This window comes from Barbatula barbatula, assembly GCF_947034865.1.
Source record: "Barbatula barbatula genome assembly, chromosome: 23".
Classification (NCBI taxonomy): domain Eukaryota; kingdom Metazoa; phylum Chordata; class Actinopteri; order Cypriniformes; family Nemacheilidae; genus Barbatula; species Barbatula barbatula.
The window spans coordinates 8,544,761-8,564,164 of record NC_136786.1 but is presented as its reverse complement, the minus strand read 5'-3'; the positions used below and the strand labels follow the sequence as shown (position 1 = coordinate 8,564,164).

The following is a 19,404-nucleotide window of genomic DNA, read 5'->3' as shown; positions in this document are numbered from 1 at the left end:
TACGGTGTTTCAAACTATTCATACACTCATTTTGTTACAATGGCACGTTCAAAAGTGCCATGGTTTTACCATCTGATTCCCTTACTATATCACGCCATCAAGACATGAAGATTGATGAAAAAAAAACGTACAGGTCAAACACGCACACAAAATCATGCGCACACCGTCACGACTGTGCACGGCATATACATGTCCACCCCCACACATAAGCAAACAAACACTGTGCTCCCTGGAGAACCATTTCACCGTGCCCCCATGAGCTATATAAATGCTTTCATTATTCGGAGCTCAAAGTCGCTGTCGGTTTAATGCTGCCTCAGCATGTATCTGCTGCATGTTGCTGCTCTGAACCGTCAAGTTCATAAGGGAAATAAGCAGAACGGCTTGACAAGAAGACCATCATGCTACCGTCCACTGCCTAGAAGTACACAACGATTACAACCCTGACAAAGAAAATGCCCTTTCAAGGCATAATGTGAACTTTTCCGACATACCCTTTCGTTTTCACATTTTATAAAAGAAAACTCCTTCCTGTGCAAAAGCTACATCAGTCTGGGTTGTTGCCAAGGTGTCCTTGTCCGTTGCTATGCGGTTTATAGGGTGTTCTGAGTTGCTCTATGGGCATGCTACGGTCTTCTGGGTGTTTTTTTAGTCTTATTACGGCCGGTATGGCATTATGGTCCATAGATATGGCGATACAATCATGCCACTGGTGAAAGTTTGAGCCAAATAAAGTACGAGTCGAAGTAACACTTCACACGTTTTTGTAGCAGCCGTGAACAAATTAAAGCTCCGTTATACAATCTAAACTACAACAGGCAACGTTAAATTGATCTTAAAGAGCTTCATAGAGACACACTCTCCGAGCGTAATGGGGCATTATGTCTCAATTATACCAATGTAATAAAGTTGCTGTGGCGTTAAATGAAGCCTGCCACAACAACAAGCGCTTCCGCTGATGACATTATTATTTACAAAATACCATTTCATTCTGTGACCGTGATAAAGGCTTCTAAATCAGACTCGAATCAGCAAGCGCTTACACTTTAGATTTGGATACATAAACAACCACTCAAACTACTATTTTTCTAAATTAAAACCAAATAAACTTCCAATTCCAGCTTTAATAAGCACAAGGCTTTAAAGATGAAGAATTGATCTGTCATCGTTCGAAGGAAATCAGCACAGTCTGTGTGAAGATGAATTAGCAGCTCGCTTTAAATGAGCAAATTAACCAACATTTGCTAAAGCTCATGTTGTGACAACATCCTACAGAGAAGCGGGCCGAGGCCTCCCGAGAAACTCACCGTCAGCCAAAAGATGGTTTATAAGGTGATTGATAGGTAAATCTATTCACATACGTGCGCTTTATTCCTCTGAACGGAAGCGGTTGTAAAACCTTCAGAGTTTTCTCAACTGCACAAATCCAAAAGGTGAGGCCTTATTGGATATAAGACCATACCAGAGCTGCACCATTCTGGACAAATTGAGAATCTCGATTATTTTGTTTCAAATAGAGATTCTTTTACAATTCTGAATGACGACAAAGTAATACATCATTTACTAGAGGTTCTGACAAAAATATGTATATTTAGGGCTTTGCTTCAACATTAATACACATTTCATGGTAAACCTATGGCGAGAAATGTCACCATAAGTAAACCAAGTGGTTATTTTTTTAAGTTTATCTTTAAACCCAAGAGTTTATATTCCTAATACGTATTAATGCATTGAAGTAACTTTAGAACGATGTATCACTTTGCCTGATAACATAAAATATTGGGCAACTTGATGAAAAGCTCATATGGTGTAGCTTCTCTATTAGCATTATTACAGTGATAAGCGCCACACATTCTCCTGACGTGTTTTTAACGTAATGACAGATATAAGCGCGCACTCGAATTAGACCGCGCTTCAAACTGCAATCCTGTCCAGTAAAGATGTGAAGCATAATCAGAACAAAGTAACACAATCCTGAAAGACAATCCTAAGAGCAGTTTTGTTGTCAGCCTGTATTTACTTTATGTTGGTCTGTTATTTGGTGTGAGATTCATTTGGGCAGACTGAGAGCTTGTAAACGCGTCTCATGCGTGCGAGTTGGCAACTCTCTGCTTTAATCCCAGTCCTTCTGTGATCATTGGTCACAGAAATGATGATAATGTGTGCTTAAAAAGACGGATTGTGACGTTGTTTTTATACTTCATGATGATAATGCTTTCTTAACTTCTGCGGCAGCACCAACACAGACTGAGGTGTTATGATTTTAGTTGGAGGTGCAAGTAAAGGCTTACATACACTTCAAGACTTTTGCTCAGATTTTGCAGTCTGGACTTGTTGCAGAAAGTCTGTGCCAGTCTGAAGATTTGATCAGTTAGTGCGTTTCAATCTGAATCTTTTAAAACGTCTGCAAGTTTAATGATGTCTAGAAAGAAATCTGTTCAGATTTAAAAAGTCTTGTAGTGCATGCAGCCGTTAATGCTGTAGACACACGAGAATCGTTGATTTTCATATATATAATATTGAATTTAAGTTGCAAAATAAAAGTTTTTGTATATTATATTATATATACATATGGTGTATTTATCTGTCAAGTACTTGCATAAGGAATTAGTGATTTCCAGGGTGGGGTATTTATATTAATGGGGTAATAATTATACCTAATATTACAAATAAATGCTATAAATGATTAAGCTTATAATAATACAATTAAAGTTAACCATATCCCTAACAGTGCCTGTGTTTTCCAAAACAACTATTGTAACTGGTGCTACTCGCCCCGTCCCGAGCAGACCAGTGTCGATCCAGACTCCAGAAAGGGTGCGCTAACAAGTAGGCTAAAAATGCAGTCACTAGCGTTTATCACTAGAGCAACTCTTGTGGTCGGGGAGTCAGGCTATTTCATTAAACTCGTCGCTCAGCATTTTCACTGGCAACAACTTTATTTTGGGGAAATGATTGGACATAAAAAAATGCAGCCGCGGAGAAAATCTGACCATTCCAAAGACAGAAGAGTTTTAAACTGCTGGTTATTCATTCAGAGCTTCACATCTTATTTTTAAATAGGAAAAAATGGCCGAGGTCCGGACCTCATTGCTGGCTACGGCCATGCATGCGTGTTGCTTAATTGTACTTAAATGTAACTTTTAAATGATGAGACCATTCCAAATTGAATGCGATCTGCATTTCTAGGTGTGTTGTGGCCAATTCAGTTCAGTGTCTGTTGAATTTCAACAAAATCAAACCTCAGGAGTGACAGTGTCATCCAACAGCAATGGTAAAGTCTGACAGAAGGAAAAGACCCATGAAAACTGTGATAAAAATCAAAGCTATCACATTCAAATGTTTTCCTAAAATGTATGACTGTTGTGTTGCTTAAAAGTGAATCTGAACTTGTTTTCTTTGCAGTATTTGAGGTCTTCTAATCCGAATTGTTTCTCCGGTTTTCATTTTTGCTAATGAATGCAAATAAAAACATTTGATTTGAAATTTGATCGAAATGTTGTTCGTAGTTTACAGAATAAAACAAAAATGATCATTTTACCTCAACACATAACTATAAATAGTGAAGTCAGAAAAACTGAAGAAGGTCTTAGAAATGGTCTCTTAATGTTCTCCGTGGCTGTATATAAATACACACAATATAAAGTGGGAAAGAATATGATTTTTAACATTTATTATGACTTCCTAATTAAATCATAAATCTGGAAAATGCTTTGACGTTTTTTAGGTGTTTTAAGGCTAATGTTGAATTCCATCTTCAAATGGAAAAAAGGACACTCATTACATCAACCACAACTGTGAACGCAACTGTCTGTTGTCAAACTGTTTCTGGCATTACACATGAGCGCGGATGATCAAATGAGCACCTTGTGTTCCGACAATCTCCATGTGCAGGTGAGCCAGGCCGCTGGCAGTGGACAGGGACAGCTTGATCATGCCCTCCACGGTCACTGTATAGCGATTCAGGTAGTCGAAGAGCGAGCCGTGCTCGTGGTAGTCTGAAACCAGCCACAGCTGGGTCCATGTTCCGTTGTCTGAAAGAGAGAAAAGAAACAACAGATCAGATAAGCAAACAGCGAGAGACCTCCAGATGGCTTGTGAGGTCTCAAATAGGCTGTGCAGACTTTAACAACTGCTCAATACAAACATAAGTGTAAACATGACCATCACATGCCACCTGCTTCCAAAAAGCCTCTCAGAAAGAGGGTCTGATAGAATGTTGGATGAGATTTATGAAATCACATCGACGAAAGAAGACAGAGCTATGGAAAACATTACAGCATTTCAGAGACCTTTTTTAAGATTTTAAAATTGACTATTTATAGGTATGTGTTTAGGTACAATTCGAATTTTTGTTTTACTCTGTGAACTACTGACAATTTTTTTCTCAAATTTAAGATCAAATTATTCTTTCTATTTGCGTTTATTTGCAGAAACTGAGAACTGGAGAAACGGGTGAAAATAACTGAAAAGATGCTCAGTATTTTTCAGACCTCAAATTCCACAAAGAAAACAAGTTCTGACTTCCTTTTAAGCGATACAAGTGTCATATTTGTACAGTTTTAGTACTTTTCTTTTCATGCTTCTTGTCATGCCGTCAGTCTTTCACATTGCTGTTGGATGACATCGTCTCTCCTGAGGTTTGATTTTGTTGACATGCAACAAACACCAGACTTGAAAGACCACAAAACATCTAGAAATGCTTATTTGAAATGAACATTTGGAACGGTCTAAATTTTTTGCACGGCTGCGTTTTTCACATCCAGTTTAACCGTAGCAAATATTCTATAATCTGCCATTATCTTTAAGTGACTAAAGTGAGGCACAATCAAGGTGAGCCATTTAACGAATCCCAGCATGCATCAGTGCTGCTGACCTTTGTTGTCAGCGGCGATGAAGCCCAGAATATTCTCGTGGCGAAGCATCACGGTCTGGTAAATCTCCGCTTCCCGAAACCAGGACCGCTCCTCTCTGGAGGAGAAGATCTTGACTGCCACTTCTTCTCCTCTCCACTTCCCCCTCCACACCTCACCAAAGCGCCCCTTGCCGATGCTTTCCTGTAGGATGATGGTTCTCGCTATGGTCCTCTGCACCAACAGAGGCAGACCTGGAAAAGACGGAAAGATGATGAAGAACAAATGAAAAAGACGAGAATACAGCATAACGATTCTTCATGTTTACAGCATAGTCACGTAAAATCGATATGTTGTATTCCTTTATCTGCATTGGACTTGTTAATGATTGTGAAGTTTGTAAAAAACGAACACTACTTGTTTAAATGAAAGACTCTATATCTTTATCTATATTTTGTCGATGATGTGACGTCGTCTTATATCGCCAAGATTGTCCCCCTTCACCTAGAATTTGCAAAAGCATTTACGATGAGAAACATTTCAGTCAAGTGTTTTAAAACGTCTTAACAGTGAAGCCAAATATAAATTCTTGGTTTGACAATACTGATACAGAATTGCACATAGTCATATGATCATCCATATGCTGAACCAGTCAGTAACAAATAAGTATCTTCCACATAGCGCACAACACAACAAGGTTCTCTCAAACATTTTGGTTCAATAATCCTTTGCTTAAACCAAGAACCGGCGAATTTGATTCAGATCGATTCAGACCATAATTTAAACCAGATGCTATTGATTCAGACCATGAACCAAATTAAAAAAGAAACAGCTCCAAGAAAACACTGTGCTGCTTGTGCACAACAATGAAACTATTTACAAACAAATACAGCACAACAGCAATTTGTGATTTTAATATATAATTTCACACCTCACAGTCGTTCTCTGCTGTCACGTTGGATTCAGACCTCCAACTAATAACTGTGATGTAGATCAAATAAAAAATCGTTTGCCGTCAAAAGCAAACACCTACAGTACACTAGGTCGTGAAGTAAACACACTTAATAAATCTTAACAACGAGTAAAACAATCACCAGATTACATACTTATACTTCATTTTAACATTCATATAAGATCAGTAAGAATTCATTTCAGAGGCTCAAGAGGCTTTTTAGGAAAAAACTATACAAAAAACTAAGCACACAGCGATGAAAAAGAATGTGTGTTGCATGAGTGTGTTGTGTAGTATCAAATCAAAACAAGTTGACCTCACTGGCCGATCTAGAGGTTTATGTTCTCCATCAACATTACAGTGAGTCATTTTATACTAAAGCATTCAGGGACGGACTCGGCGTACCAGTACCACTTCAAAAATAGCAGGACAGGCCATTAGGAGCTAAATGGAGCGTGTTTTTTGTATGGGGATGGTGAGATGCCATGGAGACGGCGATGGGGTCAGCGTCAGCCAATGAGTGTTCAGACGCAGGCACTGTGACACTTCAATCTTACCGATCCGGCCAATAATCTCATAAAATACAGGTGCTTAAAAGGGCTCATAGAAGAACAATTTTTGGTCCCACAGCGAACCATTCGGTCAACGGTTCCTTAAACGCCCATCTCTTTCAATGCGAATGAATGAAGGACTATGAACAGACATTGACATCAGACCTTAGTTAACATGGGTGAACGTGAACGAAGTTTCGTGAAGGTTGAACAAACCATCCGTGTAATAATATATAGCGAGTGTAAATATCTAAAATTATTGAACAGTTACTAAATTAAAGGTCATTCTTGTCAGCGCACAAAACTACTGTTAACACAAAAAGAACCTGCACATACTGTATAGACGCAAACAGTTTCATAGAACCAACTAGACGTCTCATGCTCAGAACATGAAAACAATGAAAACAGCAGAGGAGTGGGTGGATGTGTGGGCTTAGCAACCTGTGACCTTCTCAGTAATACATGCTTCAAACCACCGATTCAATTTGCCTATGACAGGGACGGCAAGGTCAGCCAGACAAGCGGAGAAACGCAGAGACAGCGGACGGTGCCGGGGAATAAGACATACATAAGACTCACGGACAAAACCCGCAGAGGAAGATGTGGGGAAAAGACATCTACAATGTGATTCACTGCCGAGGTTATGTCACATCCAGACGCAGACAGCTAAAGTAAGACGAGTCAGTGGCGCCGCTCCAAACCAGACGTACAGACTGAATGTTTAACAGACACCAGACTACCAAAGTGCAGAAAGAAATAGGTTAACGGGAACTGGAAGGAAAATAACTTCTCTTTTATATCATGATGAAATATTTCAAGTCCTGTCCTACATTTGTATTGAATATCCCATCTACCTAGAAATGCATCTTAAGCTTTCGACAGTTTTGTGCCGACTAATACGCAAATAAAACTACAATCAACCCATAAGATAATTTATTTAAAGGGAAAGTTTAGTAGTATACCAAAAATGAAAGTTCAGTCATCATTTACACCTGTTTGACTTTCTTTTTTCAGCACACACAAACGAAGATATTTTGAAAAATGGGCTTAGCTAGAGAGTAAATGACAGAATTTTCATTTTTTTGGGTGAACTATCCCTTTAAGCGGCCCAGCTTGTGCTGCCTCGACGTCTTTGGTTTGGGGTGGGAAAGATGGTGGGTGCGGCAGGAGCAGCAATATCAGCAGATTATGGAATATCATTGTTTTTGCTAATCGGTTTGGTACTGTGTGTGCACGGCTCTAGACTCATTTTTCCCACCGGCCGCACTTGTGCGACCCACTTTCACAGTCGGTCGCACCAACTTACAATTTGGTCGCACCCTTTTTTATAGTAATCATAATTTCTCACAGTGTCTTTAAAATAGTCGGCTACAGACCGCTTCATATTTGCGCTTTAACACCTGTGAGCCAAATAAATCCAAAATAATTGCAAAGAAACGTTGTATTTGTATTTTATACAGTTGTTATTATTTAGTTTCATATTCAAGTTATATATTGGCTTTGAAAAGATCTGACACAAATATAACACTCTTCACAATTCTCCAGCTTTGCAAAAAGCTGTCATTTTGCCACTGGCCTTCTTTATTTTCACCACATAAAATAAATTAAATAAGCTAGCTCAAAACTCAAAAGTAACTACACATTGTCATAAATAAACTTTAAATACCAAATCTTGCTAACCATTCTTGTTGAACTCATTTGATGGGTTCAGACAGAGAGTCTCGTATGTTTAGTGTTTGATATAAGAGTTGTTTCAACAAAATGAATCGGTTCAAACGAGTCGTTACATCGCGAATCGGACATTGACGTGCTGTTTGTCTTTCACAGCTCTTAGTACATCGCAAAAGACAGAAGAAAAACACTTCAGTGGATAGGTTTTTTCTTTTATGTCAGGGAAGAAAAGGCAACATGTTTTGAGCACATTCACACCCAGCTGCAATTCAGGTAAAAATGCGCCCCGTGAAACATGGATACTGTCTTCCGACCTTGCTGTTGTTTAAAGTGTGTGGGAGAGAAACAGTTGGGAACTATCCGAATGTGACATCAATGTTCCCTGAGAGGGTTTTTTCTTATGCCAGTCTAGAGCCCTGGGGTGGCAGAGAAATCACACTTGGCCTTTAAATCGAATGAAAATGAGTTGAGGGTGTGGGAAGACCGACTTCATTTTGAGATCATTTCTCATAATTTTACATCCTTATTAAAACATGCATGATTGTGTCCTTGGACAAGCTCAGTTTCAACCACCTCCACAGATATTCTTCTTTACTTGGCTTGAAGAAAATACAAATTGGAGCTTGATTATTTAACCGTGCAAACCAAGTCGGTGAAGATATCTGGGGATGTGTGACCTTAAACCGAAGCCTGCAGGTTTGTTTGAACTTTGTTCTAGTTCTCATGCGCCTCGTAAGACCTTGGGGAGGGACGTTGGAGTTGTGAAGAACGAGACTTTATTCTCATTGAACACAAATCTGATCTTTACCATAAAATATGATCGTCTATTTAGACAATGAGTGTATTCATAACAATATAATATTAATATGTGAATTTGTCACATCTTGGTTCTGAGTCCCAAATAATACCACATACTAGTTTCAGTCCCCAAAGATTGTTTTTCTTATGTGGCAAAAAAACTGGATTTTTCTGTCTGTCTTAGCAAAGCCTTAATGTTCTTATAGCTTGCTGGGGAGACTGTGCAGCCAAAGACGTGACAATAAGATAACCACCACTTTACACTCTGCAAACCGTCTTTAAACCTGCTCGAGGTGTCGTGTGATGACTGCAGGGCAAACACACACACACACACACACACACACACACTTACACACGCATACAAAGAAAGGTAGCGATCCACAAACAAGACAACAAAGAGCCAAGCAGACATGCAGACGAAAACAACCGGTGTGGAATGCACACAGAAAAGGATGCAGGTGTTTAGGTGGTACTACATGGATAAAAAAAGAATCCCCTGAAAAGCTTCTTGTGAATCAAATACGGTTGACGAGAGACGAGAAGACATATGACATTCGAAACACACATTTGCTGAAAGGGATAACTTGACATAAACCCAACGTGACGTACCCGAGCCCGACCCTGACGTGGTCATGTCGTAGATGAGGTCTTTAAGCGTGGTTCCCACGGTGATGAAGGGGTGGTCCATGTTGGGATCTTCCTCATTAGGCACGCGGTGGTGGATGACCGAGCGGCTGTGGCAGATGTAGAACACGGTGACCATCATGAAGCACACTATGCACACGGGACCAGCGATCAGAGCCGCAAACGCCACCGGCCCCAAAGGCTGGGGTTTCTGTGTTGGCACTGCCGGAGGAAAGAGGAAAACAGGCTTTAGGGCAAATTCACTACAAACACAGAGAGAATGGAAGTATTAATGACTTGTTGGTAACGGTTTACATTTAGTTATAATTAAGATGTACAAAATTAACAGAAGATGGGCCACGTGTGGATTCAACTGGTATTGTAGAGCTTATTATGGCGGGTTACTTAAAGGGATAGTTCACCCAAAAATAACAATTCTGTCATCATTTGTTCCAAATCTGTATCAATTTCCTTTTTCTGCTAAACACAGAAAAAGATAAGATATCTTCTTGTGTGTTCAACAGAACAAAGAAATGCAATTACGTTTGGAGCAAATGCCAACCTTCACATGATTTTTTTTACTATATTAATAGCACAGATATCAACGCTTGGTGGTTCAAATACCCATGCAAGGTCTCTTCAGGTTTTTAAAACACATTCTCTGAGCGTTTTTATGTCACATCCATAACGCGAAATGTCACATTGTAAATGTATAATGTACAGTATATAAAATGTTAAGTCAGGTAAAACAATAACCTCTTACAAAAAGGTAATTTAACAAAAAGGTAATTTAGTACATAATACTATACATGTTGTACAACGTAGAGTAAATACTGTGCATTACCTGAGACAGTGAAACATACAGTATAGAGTGACAAGACACAATAGACCATTGTCAAACTTTTTTTGCAACATAAGTTTGCAAAACAACGCCAGACAATGAGTGTCTGCTTTCAAGACAACATGAGTCAGACTCTATTCTGCATGTTTAACATTTTCTGTGAAGCTTGGTTACACTATAATTATTTATTTCACAAGAAAGGCGTTCAGTCAACAATGACTCGCAAACAGCGGGACGTGTACCTCGGGGTGTCCTTAAAGACCCTATGAAATCCTGTTAAAATAAACCTTTTATTCAAAGTACATTTTACACCCGATTCATTCGTTTCACTTTAAAAGTGAATCTTTGTCCTCGTCGTACCTTTAACAATATAAATAATTCTTATTACAAAACCAAAACACAGGTTTAAGTCTAGACTCCAGGGTGGCCTTCTATATTAAGGACATTACAATTGTCATCCACCTCATACAGATACCGATATCAGTCATGGTAACAAAAGCGTACCTACTCATTTAAATAAAAAATAATGCAAAACAGAAGGAAGGAAGGCTGAGGACGGTTGTAAGAAAAACTGTTAAAAGGGAAGGTATAGATTACTAATGAACTTCATCATAAACTGATTCTTTAGACTTCCTTGTTGGAAAGATTTTCTAAAATAAAATCATTATTTGGTGTGAACACACTTTCATTCTCAAAAGGCTCGGTTTGTACCTGGGATTAACGAGAGATCTGGATTCTTGTTGCACCAGTCTGTGTCGCAGCACATTGGGAAAATCCCGGTGTCGTCCTTGGTGGAGGGTGCGCAGATGAAGGGCCGGTCGCGTGGGATCAGCTCCGTCTCACTGATACACAAGCTCTGCTGCGTGGTGACACTGCGCGTTTTGGTGATGGACACGTAGCACAGGCCATCTGTGGCACAGGTGTGGTTCGGGCACCGGTGACAGTAGCATTGTAAGGCTGAAAAAGAAGAATTACAAAGGAGACCAATTTAACGACACAAATGACAAGCAACGGATTGTCAGCTCAGGCATTGAGCCATTACAATAAAATATTAAAGACATCGAACATTGGTACTTTTTTAAACCTTTTCGATTGAGCCGTCCTGAAAGGACACCGCTGTTTTTATCCCTCTAGTTAAAATGTATCATTTCATGAAAGAAAATGACACAACCTGGAGCCAGCAGATTGGCATTAGCATTTGTGCTGTCCGATTTTGGTTGTGCCATACTGACTGCCTGCCTTCCTCATTAACAAACATATGATGGCCGCCGTCCAATAACAGTCCTCCATCTGTACATATGTGCTCATTTCGCTCACCATTCCAGCGAGGATGAAAAGCAAGGCATAGGTTTGTCAAAACTACAACCCAAACTTTTCAATCTATAAAACGCACTGTAAAGCGCTCTCATGACTATATGCAAAGAAAATGTATAGATCAGGAGTGCAAATAAAGTATTATTAGTTGTGTAAGGAAAGTTTATTTGTTAGAAATAACGTTTATAAAAAGATTTAACGCAATCTGAACTCCATGTATTTTTCTTTGTACGGAGACATTTTTTTTTCAAATAATACAAGCATGTCAAAAGGTTGTTCTCAACTCATTCTGCGTGCATCTATTACCAAGCAATTCTTGCTTTAAAAACAACGCACCCGCTGAACTTCAGCCTCATGAACCTTCTAATTACAATGGCATGGTTACGCAACACAGACGAGGTCGCAGACAGGTTACTCTTAACAGACACAACATTGCAACGTTGTTTAGACCAAAAGGCAAACGCGCCTTGCGATTTGTATGCTGCCTAGGTGAGGTTCAAGCAAGGTGACTTGTTACTGATAAATATTTCAGTTCTATTCAGTCAAACCGAAAAAAAAACACATGAACCCGAGCCAGCGCGTCATGGTGCCTCATGCTGAAGACGAGCAGCGCGTTCGTACTTACACAGCCGCCACAAATATCAGCCCGTTGACTCAGGCTGTCTGACAAGGTCACTGTGAGGGAACGAGCGTAGGGTGGAAGAAGACATATGAGACAAGGGCGGGGGACAAACAAAGCGAGAAATAAAGCTAGCTGTCACAAAGCCAGTACTAATGTGTGGGTAGTACGAGCTGAAGTTTGAGAACCCATGTCGCAGATATAATTACAGACAATGAAAGTGTCGTTGTGGTTTCATATATGCGAGACATGGAAAGTCTGCAAACTTTTGAACAGGGGGAAATTAATCGGATATAAAAAAGACTTAATTTGTAATTACCTGCAAAAGCATGGCAAACATATTGTGAATATTTAATACACGGGAGTAGTTGGAAGTGGAAATATGCAACAGACGAGAAAATGGAAATGAAGCGAGAAAGAGAAAGGAAGTCTGAATGGGGTGGGGCGTGCATGAGCAAACCACAAGCAACAATAAAGTCGGCGTGGCATATCTGAAAGTCTAGACAGTCTAGCACCGAATATGTCAAGACGATTTTCGAGAGGAGGAATTATATAAGCAAATGTTTCTGTGTCGCGGTATCTAGGTGTGTACCTGACTCGATATAAAAAATGATTTATGAGTGACCCCAAAAAAAATAATCATTCAACAGTAAAGGGCAAAACCAAGGTCCATGAACGACTCCTGAATTATGTTTTGCATAAAAATGGCAACACGGTCCCAGTTGACGCAAGTGTTGCACGAAAGCAGAAACGATGTACGTTCTGAGAATGAAATTCAAGATGGCTGACCTCACACGGACCTTCAGGGACTGCATCACGGATGTTAGGGTGCAAGCTGCCAAGACAGAAATTGCCGCGACTCAAAAACAGAAATTTACAAAAGATCAATACCAAGGGGAGAACGTAAGGCTGGACAACCAAAAAAGCGAATCGTCTGGGGTTTTTATACAAACATGTGACTAAAAAACAACTCCATCCATGCAGCCGCGACAATCACTGGATACTAGGGGTGTGAAGACACACTTCTCTCACGAGACGAGATTATTTTAAAGGAATCCTCAATATAGGGAAAAATTGTTCATATTCAACTTAAAAACACAAAATGCTAAAAATGTAGGCATTATAAATTCAACCATCAAAATTTAGTTTGAATGAATTATATTATGCAGTAATAAAAACTCAACTGACAGGCAGTAATAAAATAAAAAGATTATGCTAAGATTGCACATATGTGAGAGAAAAGAAAAGATACTCTGTTATTGAAAAGGTTTGACTATGAATGTATTCAAAATAATGTAATGTGAACTTGCAATTGCTATACACTAGTGTGCGAGACGCTGCGGACGCGAAAGATGCGTGTGAACCGTCCGTCTAGCACATGTTTACATAGAGAAACGGTGGAAATGTAGCGCTGGTGGATGGAAAAATTACGATGTCTTTATGAATGGCCGGCCTGGTCACTGTAGCTCACAGCACCCACATACTTTAGCGTGTTCTGTAGAGTTACGGAAATGTGCAATCACACAAATGCTCCCAAATATATTTTGAGGTCGCACATGTTAAATATAGGGAGCATATGCGTCAAAAATGGTCGTAATTTCGAGCCCAACACTCCATCATGCCAATTGCGTATGGATTTTGTGTATCTCGTCACTCTCCTTCTGGATACAAAATGACGTAAAGAAACAAAATGAGTAATCCAAATCCAACATTGACATCAAACGATCATTGTATATTAAAAACATGTTCTATCTCACGTTTTTCCACAAATAACAATCTGTTGCTTAATTGTCTAAAATATAAAAGGTGTCGGTTTCATCTGTAACGCAACAACTGTTCTCAAGAAATGTTTCAGTGGACAATTTTAATAATATTTTCAAACAAAAGTAAAATAAAGTGAGCAGTGCTGTAATGAAAAAGAAATGTGGAGGCGTAGATGTGAACACTATTTTTTGTCTCATAATTCTTAGACTTTAAAATTGCATTGCTTAAAGGATTCAATTTCACTCAAATTCTTAGACGAACATTACAAGATAAAATCATTCAGTTAATTTATTTAGTTTATTAACAATTCATTTGATTCTTCATTCAGGCATGATGTTTTCACATCAATACTAGTAAAAATTATGCAGTTTTTTTCTCTACAGTGCCCGTCCAGCACCCACAAAAACGTGTCCTAATGGCTTCACTCGAGCATTGAATTCTGTTACGCAATCCCCCTTCGGTTCCTAGAGGGCAAGAGCTCATTCACAGCCGACTGAGCAGTACACACCAGCCTGATGAGAAGAGATGCTTGCCTGACTCTCCTCTCTTCCTCCTAAATCTTCCCCTCACCTTTTCCCAGGACCCCCTACTCTTCCAGCATCTCTTTTTCTCTGAACTTGTCACCCTCTTGAACAGCTTTGGTTTCGAGCAGAGATGCGAAGAAACTACATATTTTTTAAATTGACTGCCTGGACAAGCAGTCTGTAGAGGAAGCTCGGCAGGATCAGCCTGGTTTTAGGTTTGTACGACCCTAACCGGATGAGATTCTTCGAGGGCGTTTGTAAGACGCATTCTTGCATATGAAAAAGCTGGATTTAGTCAGGATGGAGCAGGGTTCTCAAGATCAGGCACATTGAAAAAATCTGAATTTGTATGGGTATTTGAGGGATGCCATTAAAGAATCAAAGATGAAGTTGGTAAAACACCAAATCTATGGACATTTTTTAAGCCCTACTAAACTGACTAGTCAGTCGCTGAACTAGTTTATCAATCCCAGATTTATGCTTGTGCAGCTGGACCCATGTTTGCAATTGTGTATGGTCCCAAGATTTCCACATTCTGGGTCATGCAAGACCAAAAACCAGCCAGAACTTTTTCCCAACAGGCGAACTAACCTAACATTGACTGATTGATCTCTTCACAGCTTTGACATAGAAAATAGAGAAAGCAAACAAACACAAATATGCGGGTTATGACCATGAAGCCAAGATTCCTCTGGGATCTGTAATTTTACAGAAGCACAGTACAGCGCCTGAAGCAAATTCTTTGAAGATCTAAAATGAAATGATTCAGAATGATATAGCACGCACATAAGAACACATTTACTCTACCTCTTTACTCTTATTTAATAGCACAGTCCTGAAAGAAAATTATTTTTTGACATTTAATCTTGCCAACTGAATGAATACCAAGGTTTTTCTTCACACGGAGCGTAAAGCCTTCAAAAGTTTGTTAAAAATATCTTTATGAAAACCAATTACGCCCTGCACTAAATCTCCTGGGGATGACTAAAAAAATAAAGCTTGCTTTTGGTAGGGTTCAAAGATGCTACTGTCAAAATTTGAACTCCTATATTATGGAATCGTATATAATCGGGCTAACTGGGGGTTGTGAAAAGCAAAGAGGTTCAAGGTTACAGATTGACAATGAAATGGGTTGACTTGAGCCCCGCCCTAATGTAGAGCTGGCACATAAACCCTACGGCGCTACCGCACGATTTCTAGGCTTAGAGCTGTAGCTAGGCAACAGTCAAACAATGCATTGCTGTCAGTAGCGGTATGGGGGCTAATCGGGGGGTTTCTGTCGGATTCCCACCGAGAAAGAAGAAATAACGGAGAAAGGAACAAAAGGCGTTGACCGATAAGCTGACAAAAAAAGTCCACGTTGTGCCAAGTGTGAGGAGGTTGCGAGGTCTCAATGCATTATGTTTAAATAAGCAATCTGGACAGCCGGGATTTTCCTCTTTTGCTTGTTTTCGAAAAGCTTGCAAATGCCAAAAACCACGTATGATATCAGAAGGCACCGGGACTCGCTGTAGCTCTCCAACGGGCTGAAATCCATTTTATGTTTCAAAAGGTTGTTCAGTTCTCTGTATCAGCCTTGAAAAGTGAGAGCTTGTATAGCTAGTCATTGAAACACAACGTTCCAAGCATAAGCAATGTGGGCTTGCTTGAACTGGAAAGGAAATGGAAATCCTGAGGTGTCCCTTTCAACAATCCGTAGGATACCACATCTAAACGCCTTATCTTGGCAATGTTGTATTGAACATTGTTGTTTGAAAGAAAAAATTCCCAAAGGCATTTTTCACATTCTCGGACCAATCAATGTCTTTCAGGTTAGCACAATTACGCTGCCTCAGAAAGATGAGCACATCTGCCAATCTCAACATCTGCCAATATTGATGGATCATTTTTGTGTGGTTCGACTGATGATGAACGCTAAATACTGTTGGTTTACATGAAGTTTCATTGTTAATGTTGATTGTTTAATAGATTATGTCAATTGTTACGTAAATGCCGAAATGCAATTTGCAGACACTTTGAATCCGCATACAGTACATTAAAGTCATTTTATCAGTTTGTGTACTTCTCCTCAGGAATCAAACCCTGGTGTTGCTTTACAACTGAGCAACAGGAATCAAATGCTGTTGATAAAGAACAACAAGGAAATGTAGTCTGTGACATCACAAAAATGATAACATACAAAGATAAAAACATCATTTAGAAACCTATTGTGCATTATTTTGTTGTATCATCACAAAAAAAACGAGAAAAGAAACTACACAGATTCATATAAACATCCTTCAATTTCAAAACTCTTGAATTTGAGGACACCATAAGAGTCTACGGGAAAAACTCAAAATGTAAGTCAGTTTTCAAATACAAAGCCTTCTTTTGTCTTCCTCTGCTGTAAGCTCTCATTTGTTCACTGCAAAACCACCACGAGAGATGAACAAACAAACATCTATTCAACCTTCATAGAGCAGCTTTCAGCACATTTCCATCTCAGGTTAACACAGACAGGTCACTGGGTGGTACAGGGGCAATGATAGTTTCAAACTATTCATATGAGGATCCTGATTCGACTACCAATCTCACAGTCGAATCTTCCCAGAGGTGTTAAGCAATGGGGATTATGCAGTTTCGGTTATATGGTTAGAAATATTATTTATGATGTTAAGAAAAGGGACATTTTTAGGATCGAGTACCCGAACCCCCGGCACATTTGAGTGCATGGTCTGGCTATGACCCGTCTCCTCCGCATCTTCTGTGCTGTTAGACCGTTAGACGGTATAGAGAAGCACCCGCAGATGACACGCAAATGAATGTGTACACCGTTTCAAAACAATTGTCGCTTACTGAATGTGTTTGGGCATATAAATTTAATAATTATTATAAAAGGTATATACTAACTCCGCAAGTTAATTTTTGATTGTTTTTTGGTGCATTAATGTTCGCGGCACTTTGCGCAGTACCCTTGTTGACCACCTGAAGTCATCCCCATGATTTTAGGCAAGATGTGACAATTCTGATTCAACTACGTAAATCCTTAGTCGAGGACATCCCTAGTATTTATACCATGCGTCCCGACTGTAAACCGCAGCTGTCTAGTCACAACAGTGAAGACATGTCCTTATTTATTAGATAAGTTTATTTAAAACAACATATGTTGGTAATCCTCTGAGGTGGAGAAGCTCTGCTTGTTTCTATTGCTTAAGGCTCGCCAACAACGCGAAGGACGCTAAAGCAATCCACAATCCCTCTCTACAGGTACTTTGTAGATTGAGGACACTGTGTACTACTAGCACAAGGATATCAAACTGAATCTTTGCATTGATGGCATGGAGAAGACATTATGTCTAAGGTAAATACACCAAAGGCTTGCACTGAGCACAAAGGTTTAACATCGACACGATTGTGCTTTATCGTGGGAGGCATAAAGGATTAACATGATAAAAATATGATAAATCGTGTAGCTCTAATCTAGGAGTTTAGTGCTAAACAAAATTCAAGTCAATTTAGCTTGACGTAAATAAAATATATTTTTTTACAGATTTTACAGATATAAATAACATCTGGAATAGAAGTTATTTCTCTTGTGTTTGTATAATATATGTCTGTGTACCGTACATGTATATATTTAATACAAAATAAATAAACGTTTGTAAATATTTTAAGTTTTAAATGAATATAAACATGTAAACATCTCCTAAATATGTATACATGTGTGTGTTTATAAATACAAAATTAATATACACAGTAGACATATATCGTGTATATTATTTTCATAATTGTTTATTTCTTTCAAGTTTATTGGCAAGATTTTAGAATATTGCAATTATCTATAACAAAAAACAAGTTATTTGGTTATCAGTTAATATTAACCAATAGCCTGTACAACGATGGCTGACCTTGTGCGCAGAACAAATCTTTCGTGAACTGATGAACCACGCATGAGAACATGTTTTGTATCAGGATCAATTTAGATTTTATTTCGACTGCTCTTAAGAACACAATGTCTGCTATGTGGTATAATGTTACAATCTAGGCTTAACAATTATTAGAGTGTAATGTCACCCAGCTAGATGCAAAGTGGACAATGACAAATTCTGCTGGCCTCGACTCAACAAGAACAGCATGCCAGCGGCCTCAAAGCAGCTTCCGCAGGGCCGTATGGATCAGAGGTAAACATGAGAGCCCCGAAGCTCAGCACAACCAACTTTTATCGTGGCCCATCGCTTTCAGCATGGCAGACCCGATGGATGTTTTCACTGTTAAATATCCTGCTGGTCACAAAGGAGAAATCCAGAAGAAATGTGTAAATATTGACTCAGCGCTTGGCTGAGAGAGGGTCTGGCATGGTCACGACGTGGCACAGGGAACACGCCTCGATCTGTCGGGAGGACAGAGCCCCAAAGCCAAAACTATTTTGGGAAGGGTCGGCCAACTGAGATGGGCGCTGCCGTGAGGTGGAATGATTTACACAACCAAAACAAAAAGTACAGCCAAACCCAGCCAGGCATTCTGGATTCATTTTTGTCTGAAAGTGCATTGCTCATTTCTCCAGCACTGCGGTCTTGAGGGGGGAAGAAGAGCAGTTCTTAATAAAGTGGAGATGTTTACAAATGGTTTCCTAATACCAAGTATACAACTTAACAGTCTACTTGCACCAACTCCAACAGTTAATAATGTATTAAGATGCAGTAACATGGGCATTGAGCACTGAAATGACTTCAATGTAAGACCATTTGGTAACAGGACATGCCATCGCATCACAGGTTTTTCATTAACACAAGATTGTTTCGAGGCAGGAGGTCCAGTGTTTTCCAGTGCGCCATAGTCTACTTTGTTCTGCCATAGTTTCAAAACGAACCCAAACTATTTTTATACTTCTCATGACAACATATTTTGTTGTAT

The 19,404-nt window shown here is 39.3% G+C and overlaps 1 protein-coding gene across 1 annotated transcript in view; it reads right to left on the bottom strand.

Moving 5' to 3' along the window:
- Window positions 1–19,404, bottom strand: part of tgfbr1b (transforming growth factor, beta receptor 1 b) — a 41,237-nt gene that overhangs the window by 10,234 nt on the left and 11,599 nt on the right. The window contains exons 2-5 of the mRNA XM_079447578.1: window positions 11,002–11,247; window positions 9,435–9,671; window positions 4,877–5,107; window positions 3,867–4,034 (exon numbers count right to left, since the gene is read on the bottom strand). Coding sequence (XP_079303704.1) covers window positions 3,867–4,034; window positions 4,877–5,107; window positions 9,435–9,671; window positions 11,002–11,247 — 882 coding nt within the window. The remainder of the gene's footprint in view (window positions 1–3,866; window positions 4,035–4,876; window positions 5,108–9,434; window positions 9,672–11,001; window positions 11,248–19,404) is intronic.